At 51.1% G+C, this 25,491-nt stretch overlaps 1 protein-coding gene across 10 annotated transcripts in view; it reads right to left on the bottom strand.

The window, feature by feature from the left end:
- Nucleotides 1-25,491, bottom strand: part of CEP112 (centrosomal protein 112) — a 41,665-nt gene that overhangs the window by 10,850 nt on the left and 5,324 nt on the right. For 3 of the 10 annotated variants that reach the window (XM_077254676.1, XM_077254677.1, XM_077254678.1), the window contains exons 3-22: nt 24,550-24,692; nt 22,895-22,985; nt 22,545-22,622; nt 21,435-21,482; nt 21,280-21,357; nt 17,019-17,105; nt 16,177-16,276; nt 15,989-16,107; nt 15,719-15,862; nt 14,861-15,015; nt 14,659-14,788; nt 14,468-14,560; nt 14,335-14,394; nt 13,395-13,474; nt 12,119-12,242; nt 10,070-10,177; nt 8,944-9,126; nt 5,597-5,827; nt 2,744-2,806; nt 1,373-1,522 (exon numbers count right to left, since the gene is read on the bottom strand). In XM_077254676.1, the coding sequence (XP_077110791.1) occupies nt 1,373-1,522; nt 2,744-2,806; nt 5,597-5,827; nt 8,944-9,126; nt 10,070-10,177; nt 12,119-12,242; nt 13,395-13,474; nt 14,335-14,394; nt 14,468-14,560; nt 14,659-14,788; nt 14,861-15,015; nt 15,719-15,862; nt 15,989-16,107; nt 16,177-16,276; nt 17,019-17,105; nt 21,280-21,357; nt 21,435-21,482; nt 22,545-22,622; nt 22,895-22,985; nt 24,550-24,692 (2,265 nt within the window). Of the gene's footprint in view, nt 1-1,372; nt 1,523-2,743; nt 2,807-5,580; nt 5,828-8,943; nt 9,127-10,069; nt 10,178-12,118; nt 12,243-13,394; nt 13,475-14,334; nt 14,395-14,467; nt 14,561-14,658; nt 14,789-14,860; nt 15,016-15,718; nt 15,863-15,988; nt 16,108-16,176; nt 16,277-17,018; nt 17,106-21,279; nt 21,358-21,434; nt 21,483-22,544; nt 22,623-22,894; nt 22,986-24,549; nt 24,693-25,491 lie in introns of those variants that run through there. The other 7 variants (XM_077254681.1, XM_077254683.1, XM_077254680.1 and 4 more) reach the window with 4 other exon arrangements.

Consider the following 25,491-nt stretch of genomic DNA (forward strand, 5'->3'; position numbering starts at 1 on the left):
AAGTGATTTGCTATTCTGGATCACACGGTCCCGTCACCTGACCTTCTGCGTCACCCAGAAGTGATTGGCTATTCTGGATCACCCGGTCCCGTCACCTGACCTTCTCTCCGTCACCCAGAAGTGATTTGCTATTCTGGATCACCCGGTCCCGTCACCTGACCTGCTCCCCCTCTCCATCACCCAGAAGTGATTGGCTATTCTGGATCACGCAGTCCCGACAGCTGACTTCCTCTCTCTCCGTCACCCAGAAGTGACTGAAGCGTTCCAGAGGATGTTGTTCCTCGTTGCATTCTAGGGTATCTATGATGCTGAGCTACTTGTTCCTATCGTATTCCTCCCTTTCCAGGAAGGGAGTAATGCAAGATTGTGAAATATCCTCAATTATTAACAGACACAGTGCGGCTCTGTCATTGGCCAATGACTATATAAACAGCCACCCCTCCAGCTACCCACCAACCCTGGATGAAGCCTTCCATAGCGAAAACGAGCGTCGGGGGTGGTGAGTTCCTGGCTTTACTGGTAACTACTGCGAGGCATACACTGTGGTTTTGATCAGAAGTTCCTATGCACTGTTTGCTTACTCTATATCTGCTCTGTTTTGGGTGTGGGCCGCGCACTACCCACATTTAGTTAATACATATCTCACTTTCTTATAATGGTTAGTATGTTATCGTTTATACTTGATGGTGCACAGGTGTTCTCTATAGACTGAGCATTTAGATGACACTTTGATGCTCTTTTCTTATTTATTTCTTATGTACACCTATTATTGTTATGTTATCCATACGTTACCATCTGCACTTGTATCTCGTGTAATTACACTGTGCATTCCTCTATATCTACTATATGCTTTTATTTCGAGCCATACCCACCCCTTCATTTCCTGTACTTGTCCTTTCCCGTAAATTGGGTTTTTCACATCTTTATAACCCTTGTGGTGTTTTATATTTATCATAATAAAAATTTGCCATTTTAACCTTTGTCAAAAAAAAGTGTTGTGCCTTTGGTCTCCACGGATAGGTCACGTATCAGCTCCTTAGAAACGTTCACCTAGAAGTATAACTGAAGCAGAGGCAGAAGTTCTCTACTGTCTGTCATGTACATGCTGCAGCTATGTCAGCACAGAATGTGAACCCAACTCCCTCAGGACACTAGGGCCCCTCAGCCCGCCACCTCCTCCCCTCAGCCCGCCACCTCCTCCCCTCAGACCGCCACCTCCTCCCCTCAGACCGCCCCTTCACCTACCGCCTCCTCCCATCAGACAGCCCCTCCGCCTGCCACTTCCTCCCCTCAGACCGCTCCTCCGCCTGCCACCTCCACCCCTCCCGCAGACTATTGCACAGCGCTGCAGAGGTTTTGCTCGCAGCTTTACCTTCATCGCCTTCTCGTTCTCTCTCGTCATTTTCTTTTTGTCATCCTCGTGGTTTTGCGCGGCCTCCTGGAGTCTCCTGTCGGCAGCTAGTCGTTGGCGGTCAGTCTCCTCCTGCAGGGAGGCGATGGTCGTCTGGAGGTCACTGACCACCTGGAAGGAAAGAAGAGAAATGTGAGTGACGTCCAGAAGTGAACACCTCAGGTCAGCCATGTACACAGCTACAGAACCGCCTGCCCCACCAGTGTCAGTCGTCACGGCTGACCTGCATCATGGTCATGAACTAGAAAGGTCAGGATGAACACAGCAACAGAGCGTGCCCAGTCAGAGAAGAGGAGCAGGGCATTGTGGGAGAACTGAACACAAAACAGAAAGGGTATGTGTCCACGTGCCGTTTTACATCCGGAATAGCAGCGGATTGAACGCTGCGTGGAGCCGCAGCGTTCAATCCGCAGCTTCCAGATGTTACAGCATAGTGGAGGGGATTTTATGAAATCCCGTCTCCACTATGCGTGGTAACACGCACCCGGCGGCCCTGCGATTACAGACATGCGGCGCGTCTTTTAAGATCGCAGCATGTCCGTTTACCTTGTGGCGACACTGCGCTGCCGCAAGGTAAATCACAGGGTCCTATGTGTGGGGGGCGATGATGCCGAATGTGTGCAATGAACACATCCTGCATCATCGCGTCTCCAGAAGGGGGCGGAGAAAGTTTGCCGCTCCGTCCAAACCGCCGGCCATCCTGAAAGTGGACACATACCCTTACATTTCTCCTCCAGTCACATCATGTGCTGCAATCACTATTCTGCTGTTACTTCGAGTCTTATCCTCCAGAGCTGCACTCACTATTCTACTGTTACATTGTGTCTTATCCTCAAGTCACCTCCAGAGCTGAAGTCACTATTCTGATGTTACATCAGGTCTCATTCTCCACAATCAGAGAACATGTGTGGGGCTCCCCGTTACAGCCGGTACACAGGCGGGGGCTCCCCGTTACAGCCGGTACACAGGCGGGGGCTCCCCGTTACAGCCGGTACACAGGCGGGGGCTCCCCGTTACAGCCGGTACACAGGCGGGGGCTCCCCGTTACAGCCGGTACACAGGCGGGGGCTCCCCGTTACAGCCGGTACACAGGCGGGGGCTCCCCGTTACAGCCGGTACACAGGCGGGGGCTCCCCGTTACAGCCGGTACACAGGCGGGGGCTCCCCGTTACAGCCGGTACACAGGCGGGGGCTCCCCGTTACAGTGTATCTGGTTATCTGCCTGTGTACTGGCTGTAACAAGCAGCACAGTATGGAGCTTTGTGCTGCTGTGGTCCACTGACAGGCAGCAGAGATGGCTGTGTCTTGCACGGTGAAGACGCGGTGCCGTACCTGTGTGCTGCTCGCCAGCTTCTCACTGTATTCCTTCTCCATTTGGAGCATTCTGCTTCCAGCCTGAAAGAGAAAGTGCAGTGATCAGGAGACGGGAGCACAGACACGCGAGAGAGACGGGAGCACAGACACGCGAGAGAGACGGGGGCACAGACACGCGAGAGAGACGGGGGCAGAGACGCAGGAGGTCCCACCTCTAAGCCTGGTATCTGCTCAGAGCGCCAGAGTCAACGGCCCTGCGCCACCATCAGCTGCCAAGTCTCCATCCCTTGTGAGGAGTGAGACAGCCACATGACGCTGGGGCGACTGAGCACCAGAGTCTCCGATATTTGTAGGATCATTAGTGGGGTACAAGCGATGCAGCTGGCCCCATAGATAACACAGGTCAACAAAAAAAAATTTTTTTTCTGGTGTCCAAAATATTTTAATGAATTTGGGGTATTTTTGGGGTGCTGATTCTGAATATGTCATCAGTTTTGCCAGATTGGCTCAAGTTTTTGAGATTTTTGGTATCTTATTTATAGCACTTGTTTGTAAATGCGACGCATCATCTCATTAATTTCTTTGGATTAGTACTTGAACTGAGCAGTTCTCAATATAGTTTTGTGTTAATTAGTGTTCTAAAAGTTTGTTCATAGCTTGATTTTTGCACTAACTTTATGTTGTTGTCTGTTTTCCAGTGAAAAGCATGAACTTATCAAGAAGAAGTTGTCTTAACGATCCAGACTCATTCTGTTACATTTGTGGTGAATACACACTGCCAAAACATAGAAGAAACATAACAGACTTCGTAAAAAAAGTGTATTTTGCCTATTTTGGGGTTATGCTTGGGGACCAAGACAAGTTTTGGGCACCACACATAGTGTGCAAAGCATGTATCGAATTATTACGAAAATGGAGCAAAGGACAAAGAAAAAGCTTCAAATTTGGTGTTCCAATGGTGTGGAGAGAGCCAAAAAATCATCATGATGACTGTTATTTCTGTGCAGTGCAAGTGCAAGGATTCAATAAGCATAAGAAACGAAAATGGGAGTAACATGGAATCTGCAAGAAGGCCTGTCCCTCATTGTGAAGATGTGCCTGTACCTGTGTTTACCATAAATAACAGTCATCATGATGATTTTTTGGCTCTCTCCACACCATATTTGAAGCTTTTTCTTTGTCCTTTGCTCCACTTTCGTAATAATTTGATACATGCTTTGCACACTATGTGTGGTGCCCAAAACTTGTCTTGGTCCCCAAGCATAACCCCAAAATAGGCAAAATACACTTTTTTTACGAAGTCTGTTATGTTTCTTCTATGTTTTGGCAGTGTGTATTCACCACAAATGTAACAGAATGAGTCTGGATCGTTAAGACAACCTCTTCTTGATGAGTTCATGCTTTTCACTGGAAAACAGACAACAACATAAAGTTAGTGCAAAAATCAAGCTATGAACAAACTTTTAGAACACTAATTAACACAAAACTATATTGAGAACTGCTCAGTTCAAGTACTAATCCAAAGAAATTAATGAGATGATGCGTCGCATTTACCAACAAGTGCTATAACTAAGATACCAAAAATCTCAAAAACTTGAACCAATCTGGCAAAACTGATGACATATTCAGAATCAGCACCCCAAAAATACCCTAAATTCGATGAAATATCTTTGGCACCAAAAATGCTGTTGACCAGTGTAATTGAATGAGCTTCAGGTCTGGCCTCAGCTGATAAAACATGGGAAGGATGCACTCAGCCACTTTCATATGTCACATAGACCAGTCACTGGTCTTCTAGAGACCAGCAAGAAGACATCCAAGACGAGAGACACCGAGAACCTGACCAGTGATGGAGTCCGGCCAACAGTCCAAGAGGAGAAGACACTGAGAACATGATCAGTGACTGAGTACATCCAGAAGATGTTCAAGACAAGATATTGAAAACCTGACCAGAAATGGAGATCAGTCAGAAGAAGTCCAAAACAAGAAGATATTTAGAAATTGACCAAAAATGGAGACCAACCAGAGTGATGTCCAAGAACGAAAGATATGGACAACATGACCAGTGACGGAGACCAGTCAGAAGATGGCCAAGATGGTAAGACACGGAGAACATGACCAGTTAGATGTCCAAGAGAAGTCACTGAGAAACTGACCAGAAACGGAGACCAGTCAGAAGACATCAAAGACGAGAAGACTCAACCTGATCAGTGATGGAGACCAGCCAGAAGACATACAAGAGAAGACACTGCAAACCTAACCTGTGATAGAGACTAGTCAAAAGACATCAATGAGAAGAAAATATTGAGAATTTCGCCAGTGATGGAGGCCAACTAGAAGATGTCCAAGAGGAGAAGACACTACACTAAAAACCTGACCAGTGATGGAGACGGGCGAGAAGACGTCCAAGATGAGAAGACACTGCGAACCTGACCAGTGATGAAGACCATCCACGTGGAGAAGACAATGATAAACATTTCAGTGATGGGGCCAGCCAGAAGATGCCAAAAAAACAAAAAAAGCCACAGAGAACCTGATCAGTGATGGAGACCAGTCAGATGATGTCCAAGAGGAGAAGACACTGGGAACATGACCAGTGATGAAGACTAGTTAGAAGACGTCCAAGAGGAGAAGACACTGAGGATGGAGACCAGCTAGGAGGTGTCGGAAAAGAGAGGATACAGAGGAGGGTGGCTATAGAAAACAAACGCTGTGCAGGCAACTACGGAAAAAACAATGCTGGAAAAAATAAAACTAGTACCGGCAAAATGAAGGATAAGCAGAAAGAAGGTCAGTAATGTGCACGGGAAGGGACGCAGCAGCCAACATCTGACCGCAGTCATCATGCTACATACACAGGACACCATGCACCTTCTCCAGGGCTTCTTGGATCTGGGCAGCATGTGTCCTCTGCAGCTCCAGTCTCATGCTCTCCATCTCAGCCCGCACTTTGCTCATGGCCTTCTGGTGCTCCTGAGCAGTCTTGTGCTTCTCCTCCTCCCGCAGGTGTCCGAGCTCCAGGATCTGCTGCTTGCGCTGAGCATTGACTTGGATGAGCTCTTCCTTCATCTTGTAGACCTGATTCTCTAGATCTGAGATGGTCTGCGGAGAAGAGGACAAGACGGACCGGTCAGCAATGGTCAAATGTAATGTGGGATTTCAGGACAAGACCATTCCCCTCATTGACAGCATGCAGAGGTCTGGAAAAGATAAACAACCATTATTCAGTGTCATGTACAGAAAATGCCAAAATGACCACAGTGTCAGTATAACGGGTCTGTTCCGCACTGCGCACGGGGAACAGAGGAGTATTTGCACCTTCTCCGCTGTAAACGGCGGCAAATTGTGCGCCAAAAGGCACGGCATGGCGAGCAAGTGACAAAATCTGTGCCGAGGGGCATGGCATGGCAAGGAGGTGTGCAAACTGCATGGCGATCAAGCGGCAATCTGTGTTCTGAGGGGCCTGGCGCGGAGAGCAGGCGACAAACTGCGTGCTGAGGGGCACGGCCTGGCGAGCAGATGGCAAATTGTGCTGAGGGGTACGGCATGGCGAGCAGGCGGCAAACTATGCTGAGGGGTACGGCATGGCGAGCAGGCGGCAAACTGTGCTGAGGGGCACGGCATGGCGAGCAGGCGGTAATCTGGGTGCTCAGGGGCACAGCCTGGAGAGCAGGCGGTAATCTGGGTGCTGAGGGGCATGGCGAGCAGGCCGTAAACTGTGTGCTGAGGGGTACGGCATGGCGAGCAGGCAGCAATCTGGGTGCTGAGGGGCACGACACTGCAGAACTGACAATTTAACGATGTAACCACCACAGAGTTGACAATCTAACTGTGTAACCACCATTACAAGGAGAAAGCAGGCGTTTCGGTGAAGACGCAGATCTCAGTGACAGATCACGACGGGCGGCGAGGCTTTTAAAAAGACAAGTTTTGATCCTCAAAGTTACTCCGGCGCTGTGATGTTCCAGTTTCCATGGTAACCAAAGACTCACCGGCGCGGTGACAGCATCCTCGGCTTTATCACGAGGAATAGACTGTGTGGTAAACAGGTGACAGCAGAGGTCTCAGGGCTCTAAATGTGGGGGGAGTCCGTGTGTACAAAATCACGCAGAGATCAGACCTACCGCTGTCCATCCGGCCCCCGATCAGACCTACCGCTGTCCATTCTGCCCTGGAGAGCGGTGATGTCACTGCTGTATAATATAACTGATATCTGGGGAGCGATGATGTCACTGCTGTATAATATAACTGATATCTGGGGAGCGATGATGTCACTGCTGTATAATATAACTGATATCTGGAGAGCGGTGATGTCACTGCTGTATAATATAACTGATATCTGGAAAGCGGTCATGTCACTGAAATTGATCTAGGAGGAGGAAAGGCAAGGCCTGGACAGGAACTAGGAGGAGGCCAGGCAAGGTGTGGACATGATTTAGAAAAGGCGAGGTGTGGACAGAATCTAGGAGGAGGATAGGATCCAGGAGGACAGGTGAGGTCAGGATAGGATCCAGGAGGAAGAGGGCAGGAGAGATGTGGACAGGATCTAGGAGGCCGACAGGATCTTGGAGAAGGGCAGGCGATGTCAAGACAAGATCTAGGAGAAGGACAGGAGAGTTCAGGCGTGGTGAGGACAGGATCTAGGAGGATAAGGGCAGGCGAAGTCAGGACAGGATCTAGGACGACAGGCGAGTTGTGGACAGGATCTAGGAGGAGGTGAGCACGCGAGGTCAGGACAGCATCTAGGAGGAGGTGAGCACGCGAGGTCAGGACAGCATCTAGGAGGAGGTGAGCACGCGAGGTCAGGACAGCATCTAGGAGGAGGTGAGCACGCGAGTTCAGGCGAGGTGCAGGTGTGGACAGCATCTAGGAGAAGGAGGGCAGGCGAGGTCAGGAAAGGATATAGAAGGACAGACGAGGGCAGGCGAGGTGTGGACATGTACGTTCTAACGTCTCCTGCCTCTAGTCACCACCGCTGCACCGCCCGTCATCAGGCAGTACGCTGCCCTCTGTGCAGGAGTAAGGACGTGTCGGGGGTCTTGCACACTCACACGGCAGCATATATCCCGGATGCACCACTGCTCACAGTATCAGTGAGAGTCGCTTTGCCGTCTCCTGGACTCGCAGTGGGGTCTCCACAGCCAGGAACCATATGGAGGTTACAACAGGGCATTGTCCTGGCTGACAGAGTGTATCAAACAAGCCCCCAGCGTGGGGCACCTGTGAGAAGCGGCTTCCAACAGAGCAGCACAGATGGATCTGTGAAGGGTTAAACTAAGAAAAAATAAAGCAGGCTTCATTTTGTGCTTTTCGACTCCATCTTGCTGTTTTGAGATAAATTCTGTTGCTAGGTAAAAGTTCATAGTTGTTATGAGACCTTGATTGTTTCAACCTGAACAAGGCATGAGACGGAGGGTGTATTGTTCTACGAGACCTTGACGTACAGGCTGTTCCTGCATTCTTATAGGTTAAGAACTGTGAGCGTGTTCTTATGTTGATTGGTTGAAGTATAACTTCTAAGATTTTGAAAAGTGCGACACAATAAATGGGGCTTAGAGATCTGCTCGATCCCCACCAAACAGAGACACACATCTCCGTCTGGTCATTTTCAGTTGCCAGCAACGCTCTGTGGATCAATTTGAAAATCACTGAGTCAACCTTGAAGGGTCACTCCAGATCCTCCCTCAACAGATCCAGCTAATATTATCCTCATCCGGCAGGGACAAAGACGCAGACCAGACCCCTGCATCTGCCAGGTGGGGGACCAGCACTGCGCTCCAGCAACACATCTCAGAAAAGACAACGGTACAGACACTGTGTAGGAGCGGCAGCACATCCTGTGATGCACACACGGTGTAGGAGCGGCAACACACCCTGTGGCACGCACATGGTGTAGGAGTGGCGGCACACCCTAAGGTGCAGACACTGTAGGAGCGGTGGCACACCCTGTGGTGCAGACACTGTGTAGAAGAGGAGGCACACCCTGTGGTGCAGACACTGTGTAGGAGCAGCAGCACACCCTAAGGTACAGACACTGTCGGAACAGCGGCGCAGACACAGTGTAGGGGCGGTGGCACACCCTGCGGCGCAGACACGATGTAGCAGCAGCAGCACACCCTGCGGCACAGGCAGGGTGTAGGAGCAGCAGCACAACCTGTGGTGCAGACAGGGTGTAGGAGCAGCAGCACACACTGCGGTGCGCACTACGGCGGGGTTACCTGTGCGTCTCGCTCCCTCCAGGCTTGTGCCTTCTTCTCGTGCTCCGTCATGGCTTCCTGCAGCTGCCGCTCCAGCCGCTGGATCTCCTGCTCATGCTCCTGGACACGGCCGTCCCTCTCGGCGCTGTGCTGCTGGTGGATGCGGATCTTTTCCTGCTCGTGCTCCAGCTTCAGCTCCACCATCTGATTGGAAAAAGGAGAATACGGGTCAGCCCTGTCACCATAACAACTGATCCCAGTCCCCCCCAATAAACGTCAACTCCAAATTAATTCTGCCGTCTGAGGTCAGTGGTGTAATAATCTGCAGGATATATCACTATGTATCTGTGAGGAGGTGGAGGAGTGATGCTCTGCAGAGAGGTCAGTGGTGTAATAATCTGCAGGATACATCACTATATCTGTCAGGAGGTGGAGGAGCGATGCTCTGCATAGAGGGCAGTAGTGTAATAAATCTGCAGGATACATCACCATGGATCTGTCAGGAGGTGGAGGAGCGATGCTCTGCAGAGGTCAGTGGTGTAATAATCTGCAGGATCTATCGCTATGTATCTCTCAGGAGATGGAGGTGCGATGCTCTGCAGAGAGGTTAGTGGTGTAATAATCTGCATGATCTATCGCTATGTATCTGTCAGGAGGTGGAGGAGCGATGCTCTGCAGAGAGGTCAGTGGTGTAATAATCTGCAGGATATATCACTATGTATCTTTCAGGAGGTGGAGCGATGCTCTGCAGAGAGGTCAGTGGTGTAATAATCTGCAGGATATATCACTATGTATCTTTCAGGAGGTGGAGCGATGCTCTGCAGAGAGGTCAGTGGTGTAATAATCTGCAGGATCTATCGCTATGTATCTGTCAGGAGGTGGAGGAGCGATGCTCTGCAGAGGGCAGTGGTGTAATAATCTGCAGGATCAGTGTGCGGTGGTGACGGTCTCTGTAAGCTGTGGGAGGACTCCAGCACATTATCTCTATAGTCACTGGCTGTCATACTCCAGTCACATCCAGAGCTGCACTCACTAGGTTCCCTGAGCTCCCACAATGCACCACTAGCATCAGGAGCTGAGCAGAAGTGCGATCGCAGCTCTGGATGTGACAGGCACCGAGTGTGGAGTCTCGCCGTCGGACACTCACCTGCTGGGCGCAGCGCTCCTTCACCTCCTGCAGCTGGCGGCTGAACTCCTGGCTCTGCTTCTCGCGAAGGCTCTTGGAGCGTTTCAGGTCGACCTCCACCTTCTCCATCTGAGGGAGGAAGCAGAAGACTATGGCGGCTCGTTATCAGGGCGGAGGCGGAACATTTATGTGCTGGGGGCCAGAGTTACAATAGTCCTGTGCGGAAGAGGAAGAAAGATGGCCAACACCTGGTGTACATCACGACCAACGCTCCGCCATCGAGTCCGCTGCCCCGCCATTCCAACCGAAGAACCGCCATCCCGAGAACTGTCCCGCCATCCCAAACGAAGAACCACCATCCCGACCACCACCTCGCCATCCCAACCCAAGAACTGACATCTCGAGAACTGTCCCCCCATCCAGACCTCTGCCCCGCCATCCCAACCCAAGAACTGCCATCCCGAGAACTGTCCCGCCATACCAACCCAAGAACTGCCATCCCGAGAACTGTCCCTCCATCCCGACCTCCGCCCCACCATCCCAACCCAAGAACTGCCATCCCGAGAACTGTCCCTCCATCCCAACCCAAGAACTGCCATCCCGAGAACTGTCCCTCCATCCCGACCGCCGCCTCACCATCCTGACCGCTGCCCCACCATTCCAACCCAAGAACTGCCATCCCGAGAACTGTCCCTCCATTCCGACCACTGCCCCACCATTCCAACCCAAGAACTGCTATCCCGAGAACTATCCCTCCATCCCAAACAAAGAACCTCCATCCCGACCGCCACCTCGCCATCATTCTGTATGGGGGCCAGGAGAGATGATAAGTCAGCAGAGCATGTATGTGTACGGGGGCCGGGAGAGATGACAGTCAGCAGAGCTGAGCGTGCATGTGTAGGGGGGCCGGGAGAGATGACAGTCAGCAGAGCTGAGCGCGTATGTGGGCTGGGAGAGATACCAGTCAGCAGAGCGTGCATGTGTATGGAGGCCGGGAGAGATGACAGTCAGCAGAGCTGAGCGTGCATGTGTATGGGGGCCGGGAGAGATGACCATCAGCAGAGCGAAGCGCGCATGTGTATGGGGGCTGGGAAAGATGACAGGCAGCAGAGCGGAGCGTGCATGTGTATGGGGGCCGGGAGATACCAGTCAGCAGAGCTGAGTGTGCATGTGTACGGTGGCCGGGAGAGATACTGTCAAGGTGAAAATATACTTTCTTATATACTTTTTGTACTTTTATATCTTATACTGTAAAACAATAAGTTTTTCCCTTGCTAATGCAAATGTAACTGTATTAAAGATGGCTGCCAGTGTTCATTCTTCACGTCAGTTTAGAATCTGAAATGTTGAGTTTCATTTCTTTTGAAATCGAAACTTGGAAATAGAAAGAAGAGGAGGAATCCACCAGAAGACGTCCGACGAATCAGAAAGGGATTGAACAATAGACGTATACTGCTTAAACCCCGCCTATTGCATTCCTTTTTAGTACCGTGTATTTGGAAAATAAAGTTCAGTTGCTATGACCGTGGCTGACACATATAGTCACATGAGCATGCACTGAGATTGAACCAGCTACCTGTCTGACTCATTCTTACCCGGTACCACATGCTTATAGTTTAATTTGGAATGACTGGTGAATGAGGGTATATTGTCGTTACGACCCCGACAATACCAGTCAGCAGAGCTGAGCGTGCATGGGGGCCGCTACGGTGGCCATCGGGTCTCCTGAAATTGGGGGTCACCCTTTGCTCATGTTTCGGGGGGGTGACCATTATACGACTAGAAGGGGGGCTGACACGAGATGCCAATCTGCAGGTGGGGCTGACCTGCTTGCGATCTGCACACTCAGCAGCTCTCACCCGATGTGGCTGGATATCTGTGTGGTCTGCAGAGCAGTATGTCATGTGCAGGGGCCAGCATGACTCTGGGGCAGGTGGCCGTCTGCCCCACGCTGCCGCTGATCGCTGCCGAGCCGGAATCTCTCCTCACTGATGTCATCAGCAGAATCCAGGAGCGGTGACTCACCTGCTGGATAATGCGCTCACAAGCCCTGCAGCCGCCATGCTTTACCTGCTCCTTCATCTCGCCGTACACCTTCTCTGTGTTGCGCTCCACCTGATGTTTGAACTCATCTGTGGCCTCCGCCTGGAGCCGCTGCATCTCAGTCACCCGACCAAGCTGCTCCTCCCGATCCCTGCAAAAAGGCAGCACTATACGCTGGAGTGTTGGCACCCCTGAAATTGCCCCAGAAGATGATGTATTCCCCCAGTACATTGTCACAATTACCCGCGTTACTTATTCTCAGGTTTAATTCTTTAGTGTTTATTGGAACAAAAAAAAAAAAAAAAAGAGAGAAAAAGGTAAATTGGAGATAATTTCACACAAACCCACCCAAATGGTCAAAACACAATTATTGGTGCCCTTGAGATAATATTTGGTGGCACACAATCAAAGTTCCCAGTGCCAGCAAAACATCTGTGACCCTCCACAACGTCCGACTGTAGGTACTGTGCTCTTATCTGTGACCCTCCACCATGTCTGACTGTAGGTACTGTGCTTTTATCTGTGCCCTCCCCCATGTCTGACTGTAGGTACTGTGCTCTTTTCTTTGTAGCCTCATTCTGTTTTCAGTAGAATGATGTGCTTTACTAATAAGCTCTATCTTGTCTCATATGTCCACAATATGCTTTCCCAGAAGGATTATGGTTTCTCAGAGACAAAGAATCCTGCAGCCTGCTAAAATGTACGATGTCAGCAGCGGGGTCCTCCGGCCATAGCGTTTCAGGTCATTCGCATGTGGATGGATAGCTCACGCTGACACTGATGCCCCCTGAGCCCGCAGACAATGTGGATCTCTTTGGACTCTATAGGGGCTTATCCACCATCGGACTATCCTGGCTGTAGCCTTTCGTCAATTATCTGCCGTCCACGCAGTAAAGCTGCAGCGCCAGAGGTAGTAAACATCTGGACTATGTTGCGGACAGAGGACCATCAAGATCTCTGGAGATGGACTTGTAACCCAGAGATTAGTGATCTCCATCCTCAGACCGTTCTCTTCTCCTCTCGGTGTTCTCCATGCTTAGGGCGGCACACACAGGCAATGCAAAAATTGGGGCAACGTCTTCCCTTCTAGCGACTGAGGGGTGATTTCCATATTGCCCACACCTGTTACTTGCCACAGGTGAGTGTGAGCAAGCATCACAGGCTGGAAATAAAGGTGTTACCCACAATTCTGGGGCAAAAATTGCGTCCAGACCATTTTTGCATTTTTGTGTGAAATCTACACAGAGGGCAGGGGAAGATCAGCGGTGCCAGCAGAGGGCGCCGTCCCTCCCAGCACACTCACCGCAGCAGGTCGCTCATCTTGCTCAGCTGCCGGACGCTTTTCTCATTTTCTTCCTCAAATTTTTTCTGAAGATTATGAACCTGAAGGAGGAAAGGACGAAACTGACGATGCAGCTCGGGAATATGAGCGGAGCACAGGCACAGGATGCAGCCCGGGATGTGAGCGGGGCACAGGATGCAGCCCGGGATGTGAGCGGGGCACAGGATGCAGCCCGGGATGTGAGCGGGGCACAGGATGCAGCCCGGGATGTGAGCGGGGCACAGGATGCAGCCCGGGATGTGAGCGGGGCACAGGATGCAGCCCGGGATGTGAGCGGGGCACAGGATGCAGCCCGGGATGTGAGCGGGGCACAGGATGCAGCCCGGGATGTGAGCGGGGCACAGGATGCAGCCCGGGATGTGAGCGGGGCACAGGATGCAGCCCGGGATGTGAGCGGGGCACAGGATGCAGCCCGGGATGTGAGAGGGGCACAGGATGCAGCCCGGGATGTGAGAGGGGCACAGGATGCAGCCCGGGATGTGAGAGGGGCACAGGATGGGGCACAGGATGCAGCCCGGGATGTGAGCGGGGCACAGGATGCAGCCCGGGATGTGAGCGGGGTACAGGATGCAGCTAAGGATGTGAGCGGGGCACAGGATGCAGCTCGGGATGTGAGCGGGGCACAAAATGCAGCTCGGGATGTGAGGGGTCTGCTATGAAGCAGTAAGTCTGAGGACCACGCACATGGAGAACACCTCCTGATTATGTGACGGGTCTGGACCTGCCAGCAGTCATACTAGGGGAGGGAGGAACGTGGCACCTCTGTGGAGGTCCTCCGTGCTGAACCATTCAGTCAGGCGGCTGGTGACCCTACACCCTGCTCCGCGCTGAGTGAGCTCCGCCGTGCAGCAGAGCCTTGGGCGGCGCAGCACCAGTACTACCACCCTCAGCATCCTCTCACCTTTCTCTCCCACTGATGCTCCATCTGCAGTTTCTCCTTCTGGACTTTACTTTCTTGCTCCTGTAAGAGAGGAGACTCCATATAAGCGGGATGCTGGGAGTTGTAGTCCACCGTATCGGGGAGGAGGACGCACCCGCATGTCCTGCTGCAGCTGGTGCTCACGCTCTTGTCCTTGCTGTTTGCTCCGTGCCAGGGACTGCTCCAGCTCCTCTATCAGCGCGGAAGCCTGTGGTTAGACCGGGGGGGGCAGTGAGACGACTGGGGGGCAGTGAGACCGGGGGCAGCGACGACCGTACACTCGCGCCTGCCCTCCCCCGCACACACCTTGGCTGCAGCCAGCGCGCTCTGCTGGGTGATGTAGTCCACGTCGGACTGGTGCTTGCTGAGCAGCTGCTGCAGCCGATGCTCGTGGTCGCAGCTCTGCCGATCTCGCTCCTTCTGTGCGGCGCTCAGGCTGCAGACACAAGAACAGATGAAGCAGAGCTGAGTGATAGAGGCGGCGGATGTAGCAGAGCCATGTACGCACCGTGTGCTCAGCTGCTGGACCTCTGCGCGCGCCTCCTGCCAGGAAGCCTCCAGCTCGGCCTTCTCCTGGGACAACTTCTGATGCTGCAGACTACTACTCTCAGCCTCCACAGTCAGCTGCTGCACGCGAGCTTCCAGCTCCTGCACGGTCTGTGCCTGGGGGAGAAACGCAGGCAGACATCAGCCCACCTGCCGACTCTGCGCTGCCAGGGAGCCCCCCTGTTACGGAACCTAGAATATGTTGTGCAGTTATATGTATGTATAATAGGTTCCATGTGAGATGTATGTCCCTAAAACATCAGCCCAAAGGCTGCGCCCCTGGGCAGAGGGGACAAGATATCCCCCTTCTGACCTCCCCCACCTTTGTAATTCCCACAGTAAATATCGGCAGGCTCCGGCCACCTGCGGCTATTGTAATGCATGTCTGGCCTGCCGCTTTTCCATTGGCCCACCCTCTGTATCTGTGTGATATATTCTGTGTCCTGTGAGTAAAGTGTTGTCAGACTGGAACTACGTGGAGAAGCAGTGATCTTTTATATGTGCCCATGTAATGAAGCCATTCCAGTCAGCGTCCTTCATTCAGACTCCAGCCAAAGCAGAGTGGACCTCCTGACCCACGGGATGGTACTGAAAGAGGTACTCCAGCACGGTAGACTCCGTTGCACCCCCATCTAGTGAGCCCCCCACCTAGTGCTAGCACCCGCAGAACATCAGGGGGCCCCGTTGATGGCGGTAAGTCTTCACTGCAGGTCTGGCATCCTATTCATGGAGCAGGAGGAGCCCAGTCACGGTGGTCTCTACATGTGTGAAGCGCAGGGACCCCCGGACCCTACTCCCAGCTGATCCCGGGGGCACTCACTGTGGCCGTGGTCTGGGACACGTAGTCGCCCTCCATCTTCAGCAGCCGCGCATTGGTGTCGTCCAGCAGCTCCTGGATGTTCTCAGTGTGTCGCTTCTGTAGGTCAAACTTCTCCTGCTCCATGTCTGCCACCGCGGAGTGCAGCTGTGAGGGAGAGGACACAGCTGCTGCAGCGCATCTTACATCCCGCTCTGCTTCTACCACTGCAGCTGCAAGCTGTCGGCACTCTCCTCACATACCACAGCTGTTGCAGCACCTCTTACATCTCACCTTCTTCTCCCACTGCAGCCGCAGACTGTCGGCGCTCTCCTCGCACAGCTTCCTTAGCTCCTGGATCTGCGCCTCTTTGGTCTCGCGGATGAGCTGTGACTCTCGCAGGACGGTCTGCACTGCGCACAGGGAGGACACATCAGCAGAGCTCCTCCACCATGAGGGTTGTAGTCGCTGAGCAGCCTCACCTTTCTTCTCCAGCTTCCTAGCCTCCTCCTCGGCCTCCGTCTGCTTCCTTCTATACAGGCTCTTCATTTCTTCTATCTCATTGTTCTTTCTTTCCAGAATCTGAGAAGAAAAAAAAACAAACAAAACACACAACACAAATCAATGCAGTGTCCAGCAGGGGGCGACACCAGGGGCTCAGGACCTGAACAGATCAGGTGGACCCCATGACTCTACATAAAACATGCCGCAGAGCTGTAATCACAACTCAGCTGACATCTCCCATCATCTTAATGAAAGAGGAAGAAACTGCACAAGTTTACAAGTGTAAAGGGAGCATGTGCACAAGAATAGTGAGTGCAGCTCTGGGGTATAATATAGGATGTAACTCAGGATCAGTAATGTAATGTATGTACACAGTGACTGCACCAGCAGAATAGTGAGTGCAGCTCTGGGGTATAATACAGGATGTAACACAGGATCAGTAATGTAATGTATGTACACAGTGACTGCACCAGCAGAATAGTGAGTGCAGCTCTGGGGTATGAATCTCAGACTTCTTCCTGTGATTTTGTTACAGGCAGCCATAATTACACGGGTATGTGGGTTGTGTGATCTGTTTGTCTCCCCGGTCACACGACTCTCCGTAGGTATGGGTCAGAGTTTTTCCGATTACAGAAGATTCACCTTCAGCCTCTGAAGCTTCTGAGAGGTGACCAGACATTCCTATCTGCCAGTCAGGCTTTTGAAGTTCCCGGTGTTTCCTCGGCAGAGACTGGAGGGCCAACCGGGGATAATAGCGGAGGAGATGACACTCAAATCTATCACCGGCTTGGGACACAGTAGCAGCCCATCCGCCACTCACCTTCTGGACGTCGGCGTCGTGCTTCTGCTGCATCTTCAGCTTCTCCTCGTGAAATTTCGCCTCCATCCCCTTTATCTTCATATCCATCTACAGAATACAGTAAAAACAACAACATCAGTGAATAAGGCCAGATTCCGACAGAGGATCCCGGCCAAGGGAAGATCCGGAACCGACAGAGGATCCCGGCCGAGGTCAGATATGGACCCGACAGAGGTCAGATATGGACCTGACAGAGGATCCCGGCCGAGATTATAATTCAGACACTTAGTTTTGCGTTTCCTCATTATGAGCTCCGATTCCTGTCAGCTGAAGGAATCGATCATGTTTACCCTTCCGGGCCAAACGTCTGGCAGGGGTGCCCCATCACCAAACAGGGGCCCACATGCGGGGCGTCCAGCCGAGCCTTCCATTTTCCAAGTCAGACAGAGGAAGGATCAGGAGATGTCCTGACCAGCGGCGAACTAACATAAGTTATAGGGGGTCACCGACACATGACATAGGGAATGTGGAGACACAAAGTCAGTGGGTCAGTGGCTGTCTTTAGAACAAAAGCATGGACCAGGGCTCATCCCACTGAATGCCCGCCCTCTCTTCCCCTGTGGGCAATACACTACTAAGATAACAGCATGGCAATACGTTACTGTGCCATAAATCAACGCTACCTACAGAACAGTCCCAGCAAATACACTCACCCTGTGGTATCAGAGTGGTATTCTGCCCAGAGGAAAGGGAAGCGGGCGGTCAGTGGGACGAGCCAGGGTCCATGCGGTTTCAGCTAGTGGACTAGAGCACCCACCAACCCCATCATGTCTCTACACTTAGAGGCAGCGGTGGGATATTACTCAGCCCGATGGATCCCGGGGAGCTGCAGGGGACTGGTATTCTCAGACACCGTCTGACACGGATGCCTTCTCCGTGGTGTCACTTATTCGTCACGTGCCCGCTCTCAGCACGTGACTTGGGTTGTGCCTGCAAGGGTTAATCTATCTCCCCTCTCTCAGTCCATCATTCAACTTCTGTCCTATGCTGTAATGGGAGCACAAATCACACACCGACCCAGGCCACACACCCGCTCATACACGCTGCCACCACTCACCGAATACACGGGTGATTAGTCCCGGAAATATTAATAGTAATAATGTCTACCACTCAAAGCTCAAACACTTTAGGCTATGGATTCTTTTAGAACATTCAAGGTTCAACTTGGTAAAGTTTTATACTTTAATACAAAAAAGGTTCAGTGCTTACAGTAAGAAAAAGTTATAAAAATATGATAAGCTATAAATTAGACCTGTATACAGAGAAACGTGTTCACATGTGAGGGCAGCCGACGCTGATGTGTTCCACCAACTCATTCACGTCCCCTCAGGGAGCAGAAAGCCGACTACCAGTTAGATGATTTCTGTAAGTTTTCTCCTGTTATTTTATACGGTTTTGCTTAAGTTGTATGTCTTCTTTTTATCATATTTCTATACCTTTTTCTTATTGTAAGCACTGAACCTTTTTGTTTTAAAGCATAAAACTTTAACAAGTTGAACCTTGAATGTTATAAAAGAATCAATAGCCTAAGGTGTGTGAGCCTTATGAGTGGTAGACAATATTATTATTAATATTCCCGGGACTCATCGCCCGTGTGTTTGATGAGTGGTGGCAGCGTGTATGAGCAGGTGTGTGGCTTGGGTCAGTGTGTGATTTATGCTCCCATTATAGCATAGGACAGAGGTTGAATGCTGGACCGAGAGTGGGGAGATAGATTAACCATTGCAGGCACAACCCGTGGTGAGAGCGGATACGTGACAAATTAGTGACACCAAGGAGTGGGGATCCGTGACAGTGACCCACCTGTCACCTGGCCCCATGGAGACGTTTGGAGAAACCAGATTCTGACCCTCCGGTCACTTGGCCACGTGCCTCAACGGACTGTCAGCTTCCTAAGCTTGTTAATTTATCTCTATGGGTGCCTGCCAAAAGAGGGATGCCGATGGTGGGGATAGTTAGCCCAAAGGCTATGGGCACACGTAGGAAATGCGGTGGAGAATTTTCTGCACAAAATCCGCATCTCCTGGCAGAATCCACAGCTGCGGATTTGCAGCGGTTTTTATGCGGATTTTCCGCGGAATTGATGCGCATTTTCTAGTTTTTGCCACTGCGGATTTCTATCATGGAGGGGTGCAGAAACGCTGCAGATCCGCACAAAAGTAGTGACATGCACGTCTTTTAAATCCGCCGCAATTCTGCACTGATTTTTCCGCACTATGTGCACAGCTTTTTTTTTTTTTTTTCACATTGATTTACTTTGTACTGTAAATCACAGGGCGGATCTGCGTTTCTGCGCGGAAAAATCTGCTGCGCATCCGCAGCAAATCCACGTTTGCACATAGCCTAAAAGCCCAGAAATCGCAGATGCTTTAATCCCGGTGAGCAAGTGGAAGGATGAAACTATCATTTGCACCGACTGCCTTCCACTGACTCGCCGGTATTAGAGCATATGCTACTTCTAGACTTCCAGGGCTGTCTCGAATTGGGGGTGACCTTTGGCCAGCACACGGCTATCACAGGTGCAGGGGGCTTATTTTAGTTATCCCACCACTGCTACAATGTGATGAAGACACAAACAAGGACATTGACCTATCAATTTACCACAGGGGCTTATTTTAGTTATCCCACTGCTGCTACAATATATCATGAAATGCAGGGATTTAATGTATATCCCGCTTTCCAGTTCTGCTTCAGAACTTGCAGCTCTCCGGCGCCCCCCCTTTACCCTCAGGTCAGTCAGGAAACTACACCTAGGATAATTGGTCGCCGGATGGGCCGCTTCACTATGGACTGGCTAGCAGGCACACTGCAGCGAGGGAATTATAAATGCTCAGGCCGCAGCCAGACAATAGCTTATAACACCCCGTTCCGTCGCTGCCAGCTCACCAGCCTAGCCCACAACACAGAAAAAAAAGCTAGTAGTTTTATATTTTACTCCATAAAAGATTAGGCAGTGTTTATAAAAGGTATATAAAGGTTTTACAATATGAGACAATTTAAAGTATGTACAAGGCAATCACAAAATAAACAGGGATTAAAACATAAATTAACACTCACAGGTGCTCAGATCATTTCAGCTAACCATGCTGGTGGGCAGAGCCAAATGTTCCAGTTCATCAGGGAGTCCGGATAGTGTGAAGTCCCAGGCAAGAACGAGGGCTGGGTCGAGTGCAGTGACTTATACTTGCAGGCTTGTGACATCACTAAAGGGCTGGTTTACCTGCATCTTCCCTTAGCTGCCAGGGTGCACATTTTGGTAAGAAACTTTAACATTCCTAAATGGGCTCGAAAACCTACCAAAGTCATAGCACACCCATCATTCATCATAAATTAAAATTAGCTTTCTAAGGACGCTAAACTCAGTCTCGCTATTCCACTCTGTTTAGGAGAAATCCATTTCTCTGGTTCTCTTTGTCCCTGAGATTAGTGACCAGTGCCGCAGTGAAGCTCTGGTAACACAAGTTCTGAATATGTTTCTGGCATATTTCTATCATACACGGGCGGCGAGTTATCGTTTATTGAATATCTCCCCCCTTTTCAACAAACACATGGACTTAGACAAAGAGACTTGCATGGCTAGTTAACATTCCGACGGAGGGGAACAAGAGCAGAGAGGAGTTTCAAGGCTCCCCACTGAAGTTTCAAGTTCCACAGGGATTGTGCCTAGAATAGCGAAGGCAGTGAAAAGGGGAAGGTGTCAGAGCCCACAGCGTGTGTGTGATATCAAGGGAGAAGGAAGAATCATATGCGATTTTATACATTAGCGTGACAAGGGCCATTTACCCCCAATAGTAACACCCCACTTTTGGAAGGCACTCACAGAGAGGAAGTAATGACAAGCTTAGGAAGCTGACAGTCCATTGAGGCACGTGGCCAGGTGACTGGAGGGTCCCAACCTGGTTTCTTCGAACGTCTCCATGGGGCCATGTGACAGTAGGGTCCCAATCTGGTTTCCCCAAAAGTCTTCATGGGTTCACTGATGGTCAATGGAGCTGATCTGTATTCTTTCAGATGATGCCAGCATAAGGATCACGGTCCTCTCTACAATGTTTCTCTTGATGGAGCCATAGTGCCTTTACCCACTATAAACATCTGGCATAATTAAAATTAAGTGCTGTGTCTTCATAAGGGAGGTTTGGAGTACAGAAGTATGACATGGGGGGGGAGAGAAACACTGACGAGCACAGACCAAACAAATAACACAGGACAGAATTTACTATACCTCCTTCTTATGTAACCGGGAGAGGGAACGTTCATCCCCAAAATCAGCACTTCTACCGAGTCGCGAGTCTGGAGAGATCTGCAGAGAGATCATCAGTAATATAATACAGCAGTAACATCACCGCTCTCCGGACACAGAGAGGATTGTGCACATACCGGGGTGAGCGGTGGGGCCTTCTCCCGCAGGTATCTTGGGTTTTCTATCTAGGGATAAGACACAGGATGTTACTTTGGTCACAGACTCCGTTGACGATATGATGAGGACAAGACTGTGCTGCAGACCCTGCGCCACTCTCCACCATGGATAGGGAGACTGCACTGTGAGCAGCAGTGACAGGAGCCGCTTCGGTCACCACTGACTGCTGCTCCTGATGCGACAACTGCTTACTGTGCAATCCCCCAAATACCCGACTGCTGTGTTACATGAAGGCTGTAGTTGGCGCTGTAGATCATTACTGGAGATGGGGAAAGCGATGACGCACTGACAACCACTGCGATCTGTGATAGAAGGAGGGGCATCCCTGCTCTCCAGTTGATCACTGCAGTCTGGTGCTCACACATGGTGGTCTGCAGAGCGTCGCACCTGCCTCTCTGCAGACGTGTAGCTGTCTCATTTTTTCGCCGTCATTTTCATTAAAACCACAAATATATAAACCTATAAGACCCCCCCTTACTACCCCACCAGACGTACCCCAGAACCGCTGTCCAGAGAGGAGACATCAAGTCTGGAGATTAAAGCAACACGCAAATGTAAGGAGACAATCAGCAAGCAGGTGTACAGACAGGAAACTGATGGAAATGGTGTCCAGCCCCAAGGGACCAACACTAAGGGCAAAGAAGCCTGATCCTGTGTCACTATGTTTGCAGTCACCTCCAGAGCTGCAGTCACATCATGCCTTATTATCCAGTCACCAGCTCTGCAGGGTAAGACCATGTAACAACAGAATAGTAAGTGCAGCTCTGGAGGTGCCTAGAGAATAAGGCACAATGTAACAGAAGAATAGTGAGTGCAGCTCTGGAGGGTGACTAGAGAATAAGACAAGATGTAACAGCAGAATATCGAGTGCAGCTCTGGAGGTGACTGAAGGATAAGACAAAGTAACAGCAAAATAGCGAGTACAGCTCTGGAGGTGACTGGAAGATAAGACACGATGTAACAGCAGAATAGCGACTGCAGCTCTGGAGGTGACTGGAGGATAAGACATGATGTAACGGCAGAATAGGGAGTACAGCTCTGTAGGTGAGCCGCCAATGTGAAGCTGTTACCCCGAGATTCCAGCTGGTCAGGATGGTCTCCAGGTCGCTGTCATCACGACTGGCCGCCAGCCTCTTACCGCGACCCCACTAGAACCGAAAGACAAGGAGCAGAGAAACACTCAGCTACAATGCCGAGTGTGGTCCCCCCCACCAGTTACACATAGCTCCAGGTGGGAGTAGTAGTGCCCCCTGCTGACTAATACTGGGACGAGGAGCTGACGATCTAATGCAACCTCCACACTGACTGAGCTCATCTATTGAGAGGCCCCATACAATGATGGGAGTAGTCCCTGAGCATATGGCCAGATACCATGTACCAGGCAGTGTCGCCACCATAGTCAGAATGTGAAGGGTCTTACGATGCGGGAAGCGTCCTGGGAGTCCTCCTCAGAGCGGTGCGGGGGGCTCAGGGACCTCATGGCCAGCGCCCGGCTGTACGAGTACTGGAGCCTGGAAAAGGAGGAGACATCAGGGGCAGAACACGATCGACGGGGGAAGGGAGCAGAGAGACCGGTGTGGGGGGCGCCAGAGTCCGGCGTGGACCCAGTACTTTCATTATGAGCCCACTCCACATGTCAGTGCAGCAAGGGGAGGGGGAACCGCAAGTACCAGCAATCCACATACTGCCCCGATTATGCAGTGAGCAGCAGATCTGTGGATCCATTCAAGATGGAAAAGGGATCATCACCCCAGTGTGTGGCGCCCCCGAGAGGCAGACCACTGACAATGAACTCTGCTCCAGCAGCACAGGGGTTAATGCCGGCTAACAACATTATGATTGACGGCTGAGGATAGTACACAGAGTATCACTACTCCCATCATCCCGGGGGCTCACAATGCATCACTACTCCCATCATCCCGGGGGCTCACAATGCATCACTACTCCCCATCATCCCGGGGGCTCACAATGCATCACTACTCCCATCATCCCGGGGGCTCACAATGCATCACTACTCCCCATCATCCCGGGGCCTCACAATGCATCACTACTCTCATCATCTGCAAAAATGAAGCCTATATGAGACTGCTTACACTTGTAACATCTCCAGTCACTGAAAGGAAGCAAAACGGAGACAAACGTAACTGGAGCAACCGGAAGAGACCACCGTGTGGGAAGGGGGCTTACAGGAGACCACCACTAAGGAAAGGGTTTTAAAGGAGACCACCGCTAAGGGGAGTTTACAGAAAACCACTGAATTTATATTCCAGGAGCAGCGTCCACATTGCGTCTGCTCAGCATAACTGTCCTAACTACACCACATCACCCTCCACCATGTTCTACTCTGCAGCTGTGCCGCGTCCCTCCACCATGCTTTACCCTACAGCTGTGCCGCATCCCTCCACCATGCAGCTGTGCCACGTTCCTCCACCATGCTTTACCCTGCAGCTGTGCCACGTTCCTCCACCATGTTCTACCCTGCAGCTGTGCCGCGTCCCTCCACCATGCTTTACCCTGCAGCTGTGCCGCGTCCCTCCACCATGCTTTACCCTGCAGCTGTGCCGCGTCCCTCCACCATGCTTTACCATGCAGCTGTGCCATGTTCCTCCACCATGTTCTACCCTGCAGCTGTGCCGCATCCCTCCACCATGCTTTACCATGCAGATGTGCCTCGTACCTCCACCATGCTTTACCCTGCAGCTGTGCCACGTCCCTCCACCATGTTCTACCCTGCAGCTGTGCCGCGACCCTCCACCATGCTTTACCCTGCAGCTGTGCCACGTCCCTCCACCATGCTTTACCCTGCAGCTGTGCCACATCCCTCCTCCTTGCTTTACCATGCAGCTGTGCCGCATCCCTCCATCATGCTTTACCCTGCAGCTGTGCTGCTTCCCTCCACCATGCTTTACCCTGCAGCTGTGCCGCGTCCCTCCACCATGCTTTACCCTGCAGCTGTGCTATCTTGGTCAGACAATAATAGGCTCATGAACATGGAATAACCAACTCCAAAAATGGTCAGAAAATTATGGCCACGTCACTCATCAGGACCCCCATGTCCGCGGCCACGTCACTCACCTGTCCGGTGAGGTCACAGATGTAGACTCCTCCCTTGTGACTTCCTCAGCTTTGGCCTCCAGCTCCCCCTGCACCCAGTCTGGTAACGCTCCAGAACCGACGCTGTGAAAGCGCGGAGACTGCGGCTCATCAAAGTATATGGACTGCAGGTAAAGAAAACCCAAGATACAGTACAGGGCGGTTCTATGTATCCTGTATACACCATACACACAGTACAGGACGGTTCTATGCATCCTGTATACACCATACACACAGTACAGGACAGTTATATCCTGTATACACCATACACACAGTACAGGACGGTTCTATGTATCCTGTATACACCATACACACAGTACAGGACGGTTCTATGTATCCTGTATACACCATACACACAGTACAGGACGGTTATATCCTGTATACACCATACACAGTACAGGGCGGTTCTATGTATCCTGTATACACCATACACACAGTACAGGGTGGTTCTATGTATCCTGTATACACCATACACACAGTACAGGGTGGTTCTATGTATCCTGTATACACCATACACACAGTACAGGGCGGTTATATCCTGTATACACCATACACACAGTACAGGGTGGTTATATCCTGTATACACCATACACACAGTACAGGACGGTTCTATGCATCCTGTATACACCATACACACAGTACAGGACGGTTCTATGCATCCTGTATACACCATACACACAGTACAGGACGGTTATATCCTGTATACACCATACACACAGTACAGGACGGTTCTATGCATCCTGTATACACCATACACACAGTACAGGACGGTTATATCCTGTATACACCATACACACAGTACAGGGCGGTTCTATGTATCCTGTATACACCATACACAATACAGGGCGGTTCTATGTATCCTGTATACACCATACACACAGTACAGGACGGTTATATCCTGTATACACCATACACACAGTACAG

The sequence above is a fragment of the Ranitomeya variabilis genome, chromosome 4 (assembly GCF_051348905.1).
Source record: "Ranitomeya variabilis isolate aRanVar5 chromosome 4, aRanVar5.hap1, whole genome shotgun sequence".
Classification (NCBI taxonomy): Eukaryota; Metazoa; Chordata; class Amphibia; order Anura; family Dendrobatidae; genus Ranitomeya; species Ranitomeya variabilis.